The sequence below is a fragment of the Apus apus genome, chromosome 11 (genome assembly GCF_020740795.1).
Source record: "Apus apus isolate bApuApu2 chromosome 11, bApuApu2.pri.cur, whole genome shotgun sequence".
Lineage (NCBI taxonomy): Eukaryota > Metazoa > Chordata > Aves > Apodiformes > Apodidae > Apus > Apus apus.
In genome coordinates this window covers 5,141,054-5,159,530 of record NC_067292.1, presented here as the reverse complement: position 1 = coordinate 5,159,530, position 18,477 = coordinate 5,141,054, and the positions used below count along the sequence as shown (strand labels likewise).

At 36.4% G+C, this 18,477-nt stretch overlaps 1 protein-coding gene across 1 annotated transcript in view; it reads left to right on the top strand.

The window, feature by feature from the left end:
• The window catches only part of CDYL2 (chromodomain Y like 2), a 53,969-nt gene extending 36,629 nt beyond the window's left edge, over positions 1-17,340 (top strand). Inside the window, exons 4-7 of the mRNA XM_051629530.1 lie at positions 4,735-4,907; positions 9,396-9,606; positions 10,335-10,478; positions 12,728-17,340. Coding sequence (XP_051485490.1) covers positions 4,735-4,907; positions 9,396-9,606; positions 10,335-10,478; positions 12,728-12,886 — 687 coding nt within the window. The 3' untranslated portion in view covers positions 12,887-17,340. The remainder of the gene's footprint in view (positions 1-4,734; positions 4,908-9,395; positions 9,607-10,334; positions 10,479-12,727) is intronic.
• The last annotated feature ends 1,137 nt before the right edge of the window (positions 17,341-18,477 follow it).

The following is an 18,477-nucleotide window of genomic DNA, read 5'->3' as shown; positions in this document are numbered from 1 at the left end:
CAATGAAAGTACAAACACAAAATTCCTACAAAACGAAGAAAGTGTGTTTCATTTTGTTAAAATAAATGCTAACTTCAAGCTTTATTAGACATTCAGTAAATTATGTTTGCTAAACAGTAAATTATTGACTTACTCAGAGCAGATCTACTTAGTGTGGTTAAAATAGTGCTCTGATTATTCTCAGATATCTGTGTTAGGAAAAAAAAGGTGTGCATTGCTCACAATCATTATAAAATTTAACTTATACAAAATCACTCTCACCCCTAAGCAATCTTGCTTCCCTTTGTGTTTTACCTTGATCTTCAACCATTGGCCTCTGCTATTTATGCCAATTTAATTAAAATAACTAAGAAGTTATTTGAAAAAAAAACAAACAAAAAAAAAACCAAACAAACAACAAAAAAAACAAACATAGAGAAGTCCACCTGACTCTTCATCCTAAGTGTCTGGTAACCCCATCACACCTGTGGGTTTGTGCATGTGAGTTTAGTATGCAAGGTGCTGATGCTCCTTCCAGCAGCAGTTGCACTGATTGAAGTTGGCACAGTGCCGCTCGAGTAATGCAGGTTTTTTCTACACAATGTTCAAGGCACTATTGAAATTCTTTCTTATATTTTACAAGACCTTATAAAACTTCCATGCCGGTGCTATGAAACAGCACAGCTTTTTTATTAGGGTGGCTTAGGCTTGCTACTCTTAAAATTCATTTTAAAAATAGATATGTAAAATAACTCGTCTTTATAAATTCCACTGGGGCATTTTCTCTCATGGGCCTTTTGCTGCTTCCCAAGTAGTTTCTCCAATGATGATGCTGCTGTTTTAACTCAGCACATTTCACGGATCCAAATTCCATTTCAAACTGAAGATTAAATGGATCCATCCACTGTTTTCACTTTACACAATTAATAGAACTAGGAATTCATATTCTCCTGAATTAAAAACAAAGCATACTCTAAGCAGCTAATGGTTCCACTGCAGGCTGATATAAGCACACTTCTCATACAATGATTTGGGTTGGAAGAAACCTTTAAGATCATCTAGTTCCAATCCCCCTGCCTGAGTTATGTATATTTTTAGTCTCATACAAAGACCAGGTGTTTTTTTGGCCAGTACTTCTGCCTGAAGCCAGCCTTATAGGATCCCAAGTCCTGTATTTATCAAACAGAAAGGACTCATCATCTTTTTGCACAGAGTCAGGAACAAAAAGGATATTTATGTAAAAAAGAATGATTGTGGAAGAGGTTCTAAGAACAACAGAATTACTTAAACATTTTGTTTTACCTGTAAGAGTATCAACAGTGAATCCTTGGGGTTTCAGAGAAATTAACATTTTAAACTAGTTTTTCTGTTTATATGAACAGGAGACTTCTGTTCAAGATACTTTCTATAACTATGGTGTTAAATTCCCAGCTTCCTGATTTCCCCAGAATGTAAGAAGTATTGCAAGCAAAGGGCACCAAATGCTTTTTAACATTTCCTACATCCAGTAAGAGGCATTAAAATAAGCTTTTAGAAGTGTAATGAAGTTTTTAAACATTTAATGTTGATTTTGCAATATAAGGTTTCCTACTAAAAAACTAACCAACGTATTTTCTTGACAGGATTATACAAATAAGCAACTTTTGAGAAAGTGATAATTTTACTCTCCATTTGGGTTTCAATAAAACAGTAATTAAGCCTGGTTTAAATTTATAATTGATTAGATTTTCATAAATGAAAGAACTGGCTTTCACTGTTTTGTAAATACTTCCTCAGAAATGTATGTCAAATGCATTCAAATAAAAATTTCATCCCCACAACTGTAAATTAACTAAAAAACTATTTTCAAAAAGCATGGAACTGGAGAATACTGCTGTGGAGCCCTGGAAATAGTATTATTAGATCTGGTTCACTAGAGAAAGTAAAATTTAGTCGGAAAATTTCATATTTGTATCAAAATGACAGAAAGTTTAAGGACCATGGAAGGGAGAAAAGTAATATGGAATCTGACAAGGAAATGTCACTAAAAACACACAGTACATCTATATTTGCAAACTGAATCCACTACTGCATTAAATAGAAATTTGTACTTGTAAACAGGCAGCAATTCTGAACTAGAATTATACTGACTTTACAGTCCTGCAGTTGAATACACAGTTCTGTAACCCTTTATTTTATTGTTAGCAGCTTTCCTATAATCATATAAACACCTGTAGAGAAGTACCCATACCAAGCAATCAGTGAGGACAGCTGTGATGCCAGGGCATGTGGAGCAGCAGGGGTCAGCAGTTTGGCTGTAACTAGGCTGAGTGACAAGGTGACTAGGTGAATTTTGGACCCCACCAGCAAAGGAATCATGGCGTAGAACAAGGGAGTGGGAACTGACTTTGCTGGCATTGGTGTATTGCAGTGAGCCTCCGAGCACCTTTTGATGATAAAGTTAATGACAAACTTAACCAGTATTTTTTTAAAAAACACCACTTTTTGGAGACTGAAAGCACCAATACATTATGGTTTCCTAGTTCCTGATACTGGAGTTTTTTTGCTAGAAACTAGTGGAGAAGTGGAACTAAATTTCCACTCCTGCTCAAAAATACTACTCAAAATACTGACAGATCCTTCCCATTTTCACCTATATCTGAGAAACCAGTTCATAGTAACAGACCTTTAATGTCTCTCTCTCCAAAACACTGAAAAAGTAGTAATAGCACAGTATTGTTTTTTCCTACGAGTACTATAATCTCTGCTCAAAAGTTTGGTATAATTTTAGATGGTTTTAGCCATCCAAATCAATGAGGGGTAAAATAAAAAAGACAGGTTTGTAATGGCAATGGCATGTTGGAAGGAGAGCAGTAGTAAGATCAAAGAGATGGCACATATGCAGATATAACTTTATGAAGAGGAACAGTAAAGAAACTTGCTGAATGGAGTCTCATATCATGGCATCATATTTAAAGCAACACTTCTCATTGTATGTAAAAATATTTGACTGGTATTCTCTGATATGATTTAGACACCCTCCCTAAGGGAAAGCCTATTTTGAGAACATTTAAAATAAACTAAGAGGACAGTCTTGCAGTCACATGGAGCTCGGAAATCTTTTTTTACTCTAACATCTACCACCTTCTAAAGTTTCTTCTTTAACTTTGAGCAGAGCCTTCAGGGTTTTTTTCTTTGTTTCCCCTTTACCAAGTGTGCAGTTTTGCTATGTTTTTACCAACTGAAGGCTGAGACAGCCTCTGAGACTGAGAATTAACAGTACTTGTAAAATAGCTGATGAAATTGTCGTACCTGCACCAGAATTTCAAATACACTTCCAAATTCTGCTGCTTTTAATTACTTCACTTCCACCCACTGTCACATACTTGTTATTACAGGCATTCTGAAGTGCACTTGAAACATCTAAAAGTTTGCTACCTGCATTCTCTTGTCACAGCCTCAGCACTCGGTAGCAATCATTTTTATGCAAACAAGTATGGAAAGCAGGCAGGTAGCATTGCACGGCATGGTTTGAACATACAAGTTCAAGCTTGGTCTCACAAGCCACAGTATTTCTAAATAAAGGCTACCTAGAATGTTATAAACAAAACTTCTTTTCTGTGTGTAGGGACATTTCTGAAATAAGATACTTCAGAGATCAAAAGAATTTTTGAAAACAGAAAATAGTGGACAAAAATCTTTTTCTCTCATGTGGAAACTATATTTAATTCCCGACCACATTCTATCTTTCACCTAAAGCTACACTAACAGCCAATCTTCCAGTTCAGAAAAGAAAAAAATGACTTAACTTTTGCATGTAGAAGTAGTACTTTGACACATCAATATGTTTAAGCATAGGAAGTGTCACACTGGATAAAATCATGACCCTACTTCAGTAGGAGCAAATCACTACAGAGAAGAGGGGAATGATTCTGCAATGGCTGGTATCAGTTACAGCTTACACACTACACTGGGCTGTGACCGAACAAGAAGTTGCCCATCAGAAGTTTTGGAAATAATATTTCCTTTTAAAAATAATTAGGAAAAACAATTATGCTCAGATGAAAGGCAATTTTCTGACAATACCAGCAGCTCAATTCTATACAGATTTTTATTAGGTTTGATTGATGGTGCAATTAATAGCTTAATTCCATTGTAAATCAGAATGTGAAAATGTCTCTCTCTCAAGTGGCTTTTTTGCTCTAACTTTTGTAGGCTTTAACAATATCACTGACCACAGAAAACCGAATAATATATTTGTCATGTTGATGTATACGATGTCCTCTTGTCCTGCCTTGCTCTGGTTCAAGTTATTTAAACCAAAGTAATTGAAGAACTGAAATCTGGGGTTTATAGATTTTGCTTACAAGTGTTGAGGTTAATAGGCTATTGCTGTGATAACCATGTTACTGAGGATACAGTGATGTACCCTGAATATACACCATGAAAATTAAAAAGTGATATTTGAAATTACTTCATTGCAATCAAGTAGCATAAGCTAGCTAGAGTTTCCCATAGAATAAGCAAAGAAGAGCTAAGTCCTAAAAACTGTGAATTAGAAAACATCTACAAATCACTTCCAAGTACAAAATATTTTGTAAACTCTCAGTGTTATCATTCTAAGTCTATTAAAATTATATAAATATATCTATAATTGATGTAAGTATTAATAGCGCCCAAAATTTAAGTCTCTCAAAATCAATAAGGTTTGTAAAACTAGGGCAATGATATTGCAACAGCATGCATGTCGAATTGTTTACTTTTCTTTATCCACAGATCATGAAGGAAGTTCGGAGAGCATTGTGCAATGCATCAGCTGATGACAGTAAACTCTTACTTCTCAGCGCAGTGGGAAGTGTATTCTGTAGTGGCCTAGATTACTCATATTTAATTGGCAGGTTATCCAATGACAGAAGAAAGGAAAGCACTAGGATTGCAGAAGCTATAAGGTGACCCAAGCTTACCTATGATATCTAAATTATGAAATGCAGTGTGTGATTATAAAGATATTTATCAGGTCCAAAAATGTTGTATATTGAAGTGTTGATTGCATTCTAATGATAGGCCTACAAATTTGTTTAGTAAGAAGAACGTTGGACCTTTCCTACTGGAAAAGAAAGCACATTTATTCCAGTGCTAATATCCACAGGGATTTCTTTTATTCCACCTCTCTGTGTTTAATATTTCAAATCATTCCTCCAAATTCAAATGCAACTTCGTTGTTGTTTTTCCAAATTAGCTGTTGCTTCATGTTCTAAATTGGTTCCTGAAAGGCAGATATTTTCATTGTTTTAATGTTCATCATTTTAATGAATTTCAGTACAAATGGGAATCCATGGCTTACTCATATTCTGTTGAACTAGCAGTCTGCCACTGTGTTTCAGATTCTTACTAGAAGGCTCTCCACTCTTTTTCTTAAATTTAAATTACTTAATATATATGTAAATGTAGTTTTATTTTTCTAACTAAAATGTGACTTTCCTTATATATCACATTACCTTAACAGAAATCCAGGGTATGTAACATGCAGTCCACAAATCAGTCTGCACAATACACCACCAAATATTTCCATTATCAGAAGATACATTTTATACTTATTGGCAGATCTTCGAAGTATAAATTGACATTACTCCTCTAAAGCAAATTTCACCAGTCTGTACCAGGAGAGAGTTTGATCCCTTTTTTTCCCACTTCCTACAAACAAATATTATCCTTCTGAGAGTTTTAAAACGTTATGCAACAATTGTATGACAGAATATTAAATAATTTTTTAAAACATATCTATATTTTGAGTATATTAGTATAACACAAGTGAGGCTTAGCACATGACATGTATTAACCACCAATTATCTTGGTTACAACTACTACAGATCAGTTTGGATTCTCAGTTTAGTACTTCTGAAATTCTCAAAGTGGTAATTATTTTGAAAGAATTTAAAATGTACTTCTTAAATATAGTAAATTATGACCTGTTTTTAAGACCCTAGGTATGCTTGAATATCATTAGTGTTTAAAAAAGGAAAAGGTTTTGAAGGACACATCCTAACATACTACTTATTTTTAATGTAAGGAATTTTTAATAACGTGGAACCAAAAAAAACATGAGGGAAGAAAATCTCTATTCTTGTTTGAAAACACAGGCAAACTCACACTCCATTAGAATATACAAATACAATATACATATTCATGTAAATATTGTGTAGATTGTGTTATTCTATATGTATACATTTATCTACATACATTCAATATACAGGTATGCTTATCAATTCAACATTTAAATGAGTATAAGCCAGACTATGATACTCAATTTTTCCATCCTTGGACTCACAGAACATTCTTGACATACTGGTACAATGTACTGCTCCTTGTCAAGACTGTCAGCTTCAGGCTCACTGGAAATAGATTTTTATTGTACTTCTGGAAACAATACACTGTGTTTTCCATTTTGCACACTCTGTGCTTTCTTTGAACAAAGGACTCAATTCATGGAAAATATACTCTAACAGGAGTAGAAAAAAATGTACACTTCTCTTTTTCAGTGGTTAGGATGTCCTAAAACACATGAATTGATCTCTTGCCTCCACTGCTTTACATCAAGATAGATAGCATCAAAGTGAAATTAGAATCCTGATTACTGTGTTTCCACTGTCTAAAGTATGGATCTGGTATACTGATCACAAGTTAATGCTGAAGTTTAAATATCCATCAAGTCTCATCTCAAATGTATGATTTATTCATTTGGCCCCTGTCCTCATCTGCTGCCTTTGGGACTTGCAACTCAGAGATGTGTAGCTTCTCTCCAGGCCCTGAACATAGATGCCATCATCCAGATGTGTGCCTGGACAGACTGCACTGCAAGTGCTTACCTCTGGCCTACAGAGCTCTGCAGTCAACTCCCTGGAAGGCATTCCCAGCATCAGGCTGCCTTGTCACATCATCAGTCAGGCACCATTATGTGATACAAGACATAAAATTTTTTGTGTGCTTAAAAGAAAACAAAGAAGGACAACTTTACTTGTTCAGCTTCTTTATAGTCTGTAATGAACTTCTGAGCCCTGACCTGCAGCAAGACCTCTGCAACAATGCAGAGATATCTGAGCATCCCAAAGTGTACTCAATGGTCAACTTTCCAGAGATCCTGTAGCAAAACTGAAAGCCTTCTACATGTGACACTTTCCTATCTCTGAGCTTCTGGCTCTACTAAGCAACAATAGTTACAATTTAAGTCCTTTTCAAAGACTTCCTTGAACTGAGACAAGATTCTTCTAGCCCAGAAACTACATGTGTGAACTTCTGATTCGGAGAAGTGGAAACATGCCAGGTTCTGGGTACAAAGATGACTCACTGAAAGAAATAACGTACCAAACAGGGAACACAGATGAGTGGAGTGCTGGACACTGCAGCTTCTGCAAACCAGTTACAGGCATTTTTTCCCCTCTCAAGCTCCCAATATTTTAGCCTTCCTGTCCATCCCATACACGGCACGTTCCATACCCATCTGTTGTACCATCCTCTGTTCTCCCCATCCTTTCCTCATGATAGAGGCTCATTTTATCTTCTCAGTGTTCTGACCCACTGTCTCCCCATTTCCAGGTCCTCCTGTGCTTGCTCACTCATATGAAGATCTCACATTTCCTTCAACCCTCCCCCTCCATTGTGTTCTGCATTGTTCTTCCTCCCCATCATCTAACCATTTCCTCTTCACATCCCTAACTGCTTTTCCATATTCACTTCCAGTCCTCACATGCCTCCTGCTTTTATCCACAATACCATTTTCGTCTGCCTCCATATGATCCTCAGATCATTTGCCACTACTTATCCATAGTTTGTTTTACCTATCATTGGTCACATCCCTAGGTTCTAATCTGTAGTCTTACTTTGAAGTAAAAGATAAATTCTGGAATTTATCAGGTGCAGTGATCTACAGTCATTACTCAACCAAAACCAACTGAAGAAATAACAATATAAGGGAACAGCATTGCTTCTGCAAACAAAAATTAACCACAGATCTACTGAAACGTGCTATCTTCTAGAAAGAAGTGGTCTCAAACAGACAAATATGATGCTCCTTATTTCATTCCTTTATCTTACTCTGATCTTCTGCTTTATTACTGACTGTGTACTCACAGAGCTCCATCAATTCCCATGAGTCTCTCCTTTCCCTGTTTAAAATGTAGCCAATGCCCTATCACTTCAGTCTGATAAAGTACTTCTCTTCAGTCTGCTTTCCATTTTGTGCCAAATCAGCACTCTCACCTGCAAGGCACACCTCCTGTTCTCCAATACAGAAATCCAGGACTTTTTGACCTCAGTGGAAGAGCTACAACTCATCAAAGGCCATATTTGACAAAATGCTCTTTCCTAAAACCTGTCAGCAAAGATGGACTCTGGATCTGATAAATACCCAGTACAGGAAGAGAATCTATTCTTTTGTTTTTAATTTGATTGATAGAGATCTATTTTCTGAAGTAATTGAGCATCTCATTTGTCTCCATATACCTGCTGTGCACTGAGCTGCTGGTGCCCATAATTTGCCCACAATTACATTCATGCTTTTTCCTAATTGGTGTATAGGCAGTTCTGTTCAACAGATGTCTTTCCACAGTTGCTGGTAGGTAACTTATGTAAAATATCTCCTCATTGCACAGAGCTTAACATGTTCTAGTTCATTCATCCAGATGAATCCAATCACATTTACTTCCCCTTTATTTCCCATTGTTTCACATTTACTCTTGTAGGCAGGCAAGGGCATCTCTTTTGTTATGCCTTTGATAAAGACATTTGCAATGAAGACCCAACAGATCACTCACCTAGTTCTTTCCCTGTTCAAACACTTCTTTATCTCTCTCTGACTCCTCTTTTGTGAGTCTTGATGTTTCCTCTGTTGTGCCATAAACATTTACTATCTCCCAGTCCACTGATGGGACTTGCTATCAATGGTAAACTGTGACATAGGATCATAGGAGAACTTTTTGAGAAAAATAAATACTCAGCAGTCCACCTATAAGCTTCCTGTCTTTCACACTATAATATCAAGTTAATCAAGTTATCCAAACCAGATCATCAGAATCCATACTAGCCACTGTGGAACAAACTGAGATGCACTGTGTGTACAACTCATGAGTTACTGGTCCAGAAGTAAAACAAAACCGAATAAAACCATTCTGCAAAAAGTACAGAAGTCAGTTCATATACAACATACACAAAACTATTTCATGTCCCACGTACTCAGAAAGATTAGATAACTAAATATGAGCAAAATTTTCCATGTGCAAACTAGAAAGTATCTTGCAATTCTCACCTCGTAAAACTGGGCCATGATATTTATTGTGTTCACCTGTGGTTGTAATTTGTTTTCAGATTAAGTACTTTAAGATTGGATCTTTATCTAAGTGCTATTTCTGTATTCAAGATCTTTCTTTTATTTTTTATTTTAGGGATTTTGTAAAAGCTTTTATTCAATTTAAGAAGCCAATTGTGGTTGCTATCAACGGTCCTGCTCTTGGGTTAGGAGCTTCTATTTTACCACTATGTGATATCGTTTGGGCAAGTGAGAAGGCATGGTTTCAGACACCATATGCAACAATACGACTCACTCCAGCTGGCTGCTCATCATACACATTCCCACAAATTCTGGGTGTTGCACTGGTAAGGTTTTCCACCCCAAACTGCTGAAGAACCTTTCTTAAATTCATGATCTTCTTTCTCTCTTTAAAAAGTAAACCTGCTTCTCTTAACTGCCATTAATGGAAATGAAATACGTGGAAAGTTCATCAAATCCCTACCAATTTCTTATCACAAAATGACCTCAGAATTCAATATATTCCACATGCTATACAAAAGAAAGATTGAACACCTTGAAAAAGCAAACAAGATCATGGTAGAAAAGGGAAAAAATGCATTAGCAAAATAATGTTGCAGAGTACTTGTCTGTATTGTGGTAGGACTGTGAAGTAACAGAGCAAGATACTGCTCTCTGCTCTCTAAAGGCAATCCATAATAATTCCAGTAAAGTTACTTAGTTTTTATCAGTATAACAAAGCAGAATTTGCCCCACAGAGTGTTTCGTGCTAGGTTCCATGACTCTTGGCACAGTATCACTGTATCACTGACAGTTACTCCTGTAAAATCAGCACTACAGACTCATCACGCATGCCAGCACATTTCTCTTAAATGAAACCCATGCTGTGCTCTGGCCACCTGCACAATCCTTAAATAGCTACTGAAACTCCTCTTTAAGTATTTTGCAGTATGGAAAGATACAGGAGACCATTTGTAAATGTAATCTTGAAAATAGCAGGCAAGTATGGAGAATTTTTTACAGGAATTATAACTCAAGTCATCAGAAGTAATCAAGTAATCTTTTGGTTTCGCAGGCAAATGAAATGTTGTTCTGTGGGAGAAAGCTGACAGCACAGGAAGCCTGCAGCAGAGGACTAGTGTCACAAGTATTTTGGCCAACAACATTTAGCCAAGAAGTGATGCTACGAGTGAAGGAAATGGCATCCTGCAGTGCAGTGGTAAGGAATCAAACTCTTTTATGATTAAATGACATCTCACAGAGGCAAGGTGTGCTCACATGAGAAAGGTGGTTCCTCAGTTTCCACAACCGTGTCTGTGGAAGAGGGCTGACAACAGAAAAACGGGATCGGGATCAGAGAGCTCATGGAGTTACCCATTTTTCAGTGGCAAGGAGGGTTGTTTCATTTCTCCGTCTTCCCTTCTATTTGGTATGAGTGGAACCTCCCTGTCTCATATTTTGAAAGGGGATTTTAGAATTTTCCACCTTCCTTAGGCTGGAAGAGTGAAACTATACAGCTGTACTGGAAAATCTCTGTAGGGCCAGAAAGGAAGTATATTTGCCTTTCACATTGTTCTAGCCTACTGTGTTTCAGCTGAGTCTGCCTTCTTTTCTGCACCTGCATAGCTCCTGATTCTGTAAAATGTTCTACATAGTGCACCAATAGGGTAGGACAGTGCCAGGTAACCTCTGCTGTGAAGGAAAGGTGAGATCCAGACACAGAGGGATTTGAACACAGTCTGGTCACAGTGTATTATAACTTTCCTTTTATGTACATAAAAGTTGAAAGAAAATCCTTTCCTATTTTTACTTCCTGTGGTTTTTTTTTTCCCTTCAGGCAGATATACTCTATTCTGGGCACATCCTTGTTTAAAAAATTGCAGTGCATAAAGTGATACTGGCTGCAATAAAACTGCAGTAACTGACGTGCAAACTGTTGCTGTTTCTCGCTATACTTCCTATGCCTGAAACTGTCTGAGCATCACTCAGTTTCATTTAAAAGATCCATTGTAAAAGAGAAGGTAGAGACACAGGAGATTTTTAATTAAATGAAGTGTAGATTAGATCTCTCAAAAGACATTAAGAATGAAACTCTGGAAATGTAGCATAAGCTTATTTGATCATGCTGATATAACGTGTATTATATGAATTGGGTAAAACCTCTGGGCCCTCCTGTGAATTCTTCTTTTCTTCACTGTTACTGGCTGCCAATGAAATTTTCTCTTGAGATCTGTTAGGAAAACTGGTGCTAACTTGTGGACAAAGATGAGAGTTAAAACCATCAAAGACTAGATTTGCTCTCTGAGATCCTGAATGCAAATCAGGCTGAAGTCACAAAAACCATTAATAGGGTGAGCTCATCCAAGTTCACTGTGGATACTTGTTCACAGACAGACCAGAAAAATCCACAGGCCCCGGGATTGGCAATTGACACCATTCACTTGGGTTAAAGAGAAACACTATTCTGCAATGGCAGTGTTGTAACCTAAACCAGATGGGAACTGAGCTTCATGTGTAGACATTGAAAAAGAGTGAAGAGTATGGTCTGCCTTCCCATAAACACTCTATTGGTTTACACTCAGTCTTCTGTCCCCAAAAAATCAATAATTTCTGAATTAATAATTGTTTTGTTTGATTAGTTGGGTTCCTTGTGAGATACATACTGGTGTTACATATTTCAAAAAGAATTTTAAAGAAGGTAATCTCAATGTTTCTAAAAATGGGTCTGAGAAAAACAAGATGAAAAATGCAAGCACCCATGGACCTGCTGATTGTGCCTTTAAGAACCTGCAGCAATTACCAAAGGCTTCAGCTTGGACTTTCCATTGCAAAAATCCTTTGGTGATTTGTTATGATTACTTGTATATGCTAAGCAAATCTTAACTCCAGAACAGCCAGAGGGTGCTTATTTTGCTTAACAGCCTTCTTTTGTAAAATATTTCACTTTTATAAAAATGTAAGTAAATGAAAAGCTATTTGCAGTGAATTCTCTTTCCTGTTAATTTCTGGTTTGATATGGAAATTACGCACAAGGGTAATTTTTTAAAGATGAAGAACATCCACATTTGGGTTTCCAACTTCCATAACTTTGAAGACTACCTTCTAGAAAGCAGGTAGCCAGTATACCATCTCACACATTTTCATTTCAAGGGATCACATTTTCAACAGAAGGGAGTTCAGCTCCTTCTAATGCTTCACGGCAGCCTTTCAATAAACTGAGGTACTTCAGAATCCCTCATTCCTTTTAAAAACATTGACATAAATGCGTAAACGTCAGAAGTCCTTAATTCTTACAGATGATGACTATCAGCAAGCGGAGTTGTGGCTGTAAATCCAATCTAGTTTCTGTGCCCAAAGGAGTTGTTTAGGTTTTAAAAGAGTCAGTAGTGTAAAAATGCTGTTCACGCCATTATTCATCATCATTTTGTCAGATTCAAAGTAAAATACAGAGCATAATTTTGGCTTTAGGTACTGGAAGAGTCCAAATGTCTCGTGCGGAGCTTCCTGAAATCCGGACTTGAAGATGTGAATGAGAAAGAGTGTCAGATGTTAAAACAGCTGTGGAGTTCTTCCAAAGGACTGGATTCATTATTCAGCTACCTGCAAGACAAAATATATGAAGTCTGATGTCTTGGCCTAAGTTAAAAAGAAAATGCTCCACTTGTGACCAGAGTCGGAACGTTACCTGTGTTTGAAAAGCAGAGGCAATGCATCCTTGAGGAATTTGTGACCGTGTATCCTAATACATATGGTTGTGTCGATTTCCTTGTGAGCTACACGGCTGCTTGTAGCTGGTTTGATTTCGTGTAACCGAGACGTAGGCAGGCTTGTTCAGTGCACATAATCTCTACAGAGGGCTGCATCTTTCACACGCTCATCCAGATAAAAGTATACATTCCATGTGCTGAGAAGCACCACTGAGGCCCAAGACGGCACACCATCTGTAATGATTTATTTTGTCTGTCCTTCTTAACTTATTCATGCTGTCACAACACACCTGGACTTATACAGAGGGCTCAATCTAATTACTGGGTCATCAAAATATTTTGCAGACCCAAACACCATACTTTGGAAAGATTTTAATTATTTTTTTCTAAGTTCTAACAGTGTAATGGAAAAATCTGATAATTTATATGTATAATATGTAAAGTTACTTTTTCAAAAACTACTATAATTTTTTTCTTTGTTGAATTTATTTAACTTATTTATTTTGTGTTCATATTCAGCTGATTACTGATCACAGATCTTATTTTCATACTTCCCTTGGCTGAATTAATGGCATCACATGAGAATGCAAATACATTTTTAGCAGCAAATTGTGTAGAAAAATAAAGAATATACAGAAAACACACAGAGTGCTGTGAGCGGTAAAAGAAACAGCCACGTGCATGCTCCTCTGAGCAAAGTTGTACAAAAAATGTATGAAATAGAATCATTTGCCAGGGTTAAGGGGAAAAAAGTGGATTCTGAAACAGCGAATCCCCTGTAAGTCTCTCTTCACTTTCTGCCTTCCTGAGGAGCACTGAAGGGCTTGCCAACAAGATGCTTTATTTAAGTTTACTATATTCCTGTTAGCCGGATGTCAGTAACAGGGTGAGTGGTGCCCTTACGTGGCATCGTACTGTTTTTCAGGTGTAAACATCCCCCTTTGGTCTGAAGTCTAAAAGCAAATCCTTATGAGCCTTAGTCTAGTTGCCTGATTCCTCAGGTGTGAGATAATTTCTGCTCTGGAGGCCTTTTGGGTGTGGGCCAACAGTTTATACAAGGTGCTAGGTATTGAACTAAGTGGAGGGAGAGGTTTTTTGCTTTTCCCAGCTCTCCACATCTGGCTGCCCCACCATCTGTTCCAAGAACTTATGGCTATCCATAAAAGCAGTCCACAATAAACAACAAAAAATTCAATCTGCTCTTTTAGAATGTGATCCTAGTACTTTTCAGTGACACTGACTGACTTCTGAACACTGGATCATTTCTTTCTTGCTAGTAAGGCAATTAATACGGAAATAACACAAGCATGCTCTGTGACTTCACCTGCCATTTTAGTATGCCCAGATTAAAACCTCTTGAAGCAGAAGCTTTGCACATTTATTTGCTTTGTAATTTGTGCACTTGCTCTCCATCCTTGAGCTCAGTGACTTGGTCATGGTTTAAGTCTCTGCAAATGAGGCCACTAGGTTTTCTCTCCCAGTATTTCCATGAAGAGTTTCAGCAAACCCTTTGTAAAGTTAAATAACAGCTGATTATAGTAAACAGTAGCCTTCAACACATTAATATAACATTTACTCTTCCATAAATAATTAAAAGTGCTGTTTTTATGGCCTAATTGTACCACTGAATTTTAAGGAAATAATTACTTTAAAGGCAGAAGTTCTCATGGAAATTCTTCATTAAGAAGACAAATTCTGGGTTTTATTCAGTCTGTTTTAAATGTTTTAAAACAAACTTATCAGAACACGCAACTTATTTTTAAATGTCTGAAAGACAATTCTTTCAATAACTATTTGAAGGGATAGATGCACCACTGATTTTATACTGACTCTTGTTTATCTCCACAACCTGCCAGCAATGCCACAGGGCACACGTACAAAGAGTTGGTTGTCTCAAAGCCAGAGGACCCCTCCTGTGCCAGGGTGTGCACCTGGGCCACCTCTGTGGCAGCCCCATTAAAATGAGAGGGATCACTCCAGTGACCATTCACACATGCATGTGCTTGCACAGTCAGGCCTCCAGCATATGATTTCAGAAAAAATAAAAAAAGAAAGAAAAAAGAAAAAATAAAGAAAGAAAAAAAAAAGAAAAAGAAAAAAGAAAAAGCAATGGAAAGTACCATGATTCCTCAACTTCCTTTATTTCCTTTTTTCCCGTCCAGAGAGCCATAACTCCTAGTCATGTGTTAATAAGTTATTAGGAAGTTTATTTCAATACTATGCCTGGGTTTTGTAGATAAATATAGAAAAACTGCTCAGCAATGTGAAGGTAGGCTTTCCATAGGAGATTTTCAAACAGAGAAGAATCGAAAGTTGTTAGACATTTAAACTGCATCATTTCATCTGAATTTTCAGATATCTGTATCTTAGCATTTTTTATGACAAAGGAATGGTTGAAATACATTTTCTATAATTATTTTTCCATTAAAGCAAGTGCTAACCATAGGTAACATTTTTAATTATTCATATCTATACAATTACAATCTAGTTTTCATGGATTCTATTTTCCCTTCAAAAACAGAGTAATAACAATGTCAAAAAGCTTCTTTTCCAGTATTTGTAGATCAGAATAATTTTTCTCTTGTGTTTCTGTCCTTACTAGGTATTCAGATATCTAGATGTACTGTACATATTAGTCTGGGTACCTTTACTAATATTCACAGTATTTAAGATTATAAATGCAATTTGTTGTTAAGTATGTTATTTTATTCTTGTGTAAATTGTTTTGTACAATCTTTAAAAATCTACAGTTTTGCATTTGTAGATATTAAAGGTAAGCAATTTATTTTGTGTTGTCCTGCATGTATATTTTTGCTGTAGATAAGTGTTGCTTAGTTTACTATTTCAGTACATTTCTGTTTAAATGAATAAGCTTACAAACTTTAATACAGTATATATTTTCAGAATATAAACTTTTATATTTCTGTGGTAGGTTAGGGTATGCGTTTTAGGCAATCTTTTTCACTACTATTAACTGTTCTTTTAATCTATAATATAATGGTTTTGTGCCAATAGTTTTTCATTAGAATAAAATGCTCTTTTAATGTTAGGGATAAACAGACAATTTTGGTTGGGGTTTGTTTTATTTTGGTTTTGGTTTTTTTTTTATTATTATTATTACTATTATTTTGCCAGCCTTTACAGTTTTAAATGTAATTTATAGATGTATTGCATTTGTGAATAAGCCTTACCATTAGGTACAAGAAATCTTTAAAGCTACATAATTGCTTATGTAGTACTAAGGACTTCCCCAAATAATGTAAGAAAGTTAGCAAATCAGAGTACAGGGCCTTAAGTTTTTCTTGTGAAAAGGATAATACGGGTTGTTTCTTTTGAACAACATAGGTAGACTTGTCAGCATGGGCTTTGTTATATATAAACTGTGCATTTGTGCTCCCAACCACAGTAGTTTAATCTCAGGCTTTGTGTGGCTGGGTCTATAAAAGTCAAATCTGGCTAAAGCCAGCGCTCTTTAGGAGACACTAAAGAAGTTTACATAAGAGACTTATAGACAATCTTAATCATAGTACATTTGGGTACTTGGTATCCTGGATGTGTTATCTGTGTCTGCCCAATTAACCGTATGTTTTAAGCCATATTAAATCTCTTTACTGCTACTTTAAATACTACACTGAAAGTCATTCACTAGCTTGCTTACTCACAGACAGGCTTTCAATTTTTAGTGAATAAAAATATTATGCCTTCCATAAACACAAAGGACCAAAGAATTGCATTATTCTAACAAAGCATTAGTTCCTTCGACAGTGAACTAGTTTGACATTTGTACTGAAGATCAAATAGTCTCTTTCTGCTACAACCACTGCATTCTCATCCATGTCAAGTGTAAGGGGAAAAGATGTATCCACTGACCTATTGGGAAAGGAGTGACGTTCAGCTAGGATGTCTATTGGTAAGGCTTATTACCAAACCTCTGAGATGAAGCGAAGAACCAAAAATTCACAAATTATGTCACTGTAAATTTATTTTCAGAACTTGCACAAATAATTAATTGTAGAACTTTGCAAATTAGGCCCTTAAGTTATTTTGTCAGAATGCCATGGAACAGACTAAAACAGTTTCTAATATTTGTAATGATGAGTACATATTATAATATTATAAGGGTACAGGCACCCCTATATCACAGTGTTGTAAATATTTTCTGAAACTGGTACAGTACTGAGGGACTTGTATCTTCTGATATATCAAATATTGACTGTCTAGATCAAATTGTACACAACTTACTTGTTGATGGTCCTGTAACTAGTGTATGGACACATTTCTGGGTGCCTTAGAAGTTGTATTTTTCATGTGTGTTAATATGCAGTATTTATACATTGTGAGAAGCTGCTTTGAATAAAAACATTGAAACTTCAATGCAGTGATTTTCAGATTTACATAACCAGAATGAATGTGATGAGTAGTAGATCCAGAGATCCTTGTATTACATATGATAAAGCTATTCATGGACTCTTGCCTTTGAAGAAAAAAAAAAGAAAAAAAAAAAAAAAAAGGCAAAAACCAGGACACTAAAAGACACTGAAGATACTGTATTAAGAATGCTCTAAAATAATTCAGCATGATCCATCTATCATTTAACGATCAAATCCAAGAAAACCACCAAGAACTGTCTTATAAATATGCTTCTAGGACACCTCTTCACCAGTATCACTTCCACTATTTGCTATGTGCATGTCACCTAAAGCATATCTGCCCAGAATCAACTCCTGCATACAGTATTTCAGCTCCACATGAGGAAACTGGATAAAGACCAGAAATGCATGAGAAGCAATTAAGAGCTTTTTGCAAAGTCTCTTAGCTAGTCTAACATCCACGTTTCTACTACACACTGGCTACAGAGGAGCATCTAAACACATATATAGTCTCCAGCTATACATTATTAGAAAGTAGCCGTAATTGTTGGGTGATTGCTTGGGGGTGATAGATTTTAATAATTATAAGCACTACAACATATTTTATCGTGCTGTAATTTACAGAATGTAAATGTATCAAATTCTTGGCACAAAAAATTGTCATGCTACTTAATGAGTCAGGAACAATCGTAGCAGTTACAATTTCACCTGTCCTTTAGCAAATTTCCATGTAATAAGCAAATATCCTCCTTCCAGGACAGGTCATGAACATCTGAGATTGGCATGTGACAGATACAGTACTATCAATGTGACTTCATGTGCCATTCTTAGCAAAAATGGAGTGTTGTGACTGCAAAGGAAACCTGTAACTTCAGCCTCCACACCACTTTCTCTGCAGCACAGGAACCACACTGAGCAGAAGTCAGTAATGTAACTTTAAAAATCCTAAGCTAAACTGGATCACCTTTCCTTTATCACTTCCTGGCACTGGTGTCACTATAACAAATTCCGTGGATCTAAGTCAAAACCTGCGGACCCCAATGGAGATCCTACTGACTTCAGTTGCTTCTAGATGAACCCTAGGGGTTCACAGATACTACAGCAAACTCCTTCACCATAATAGTACAGGGAATATCTTGCA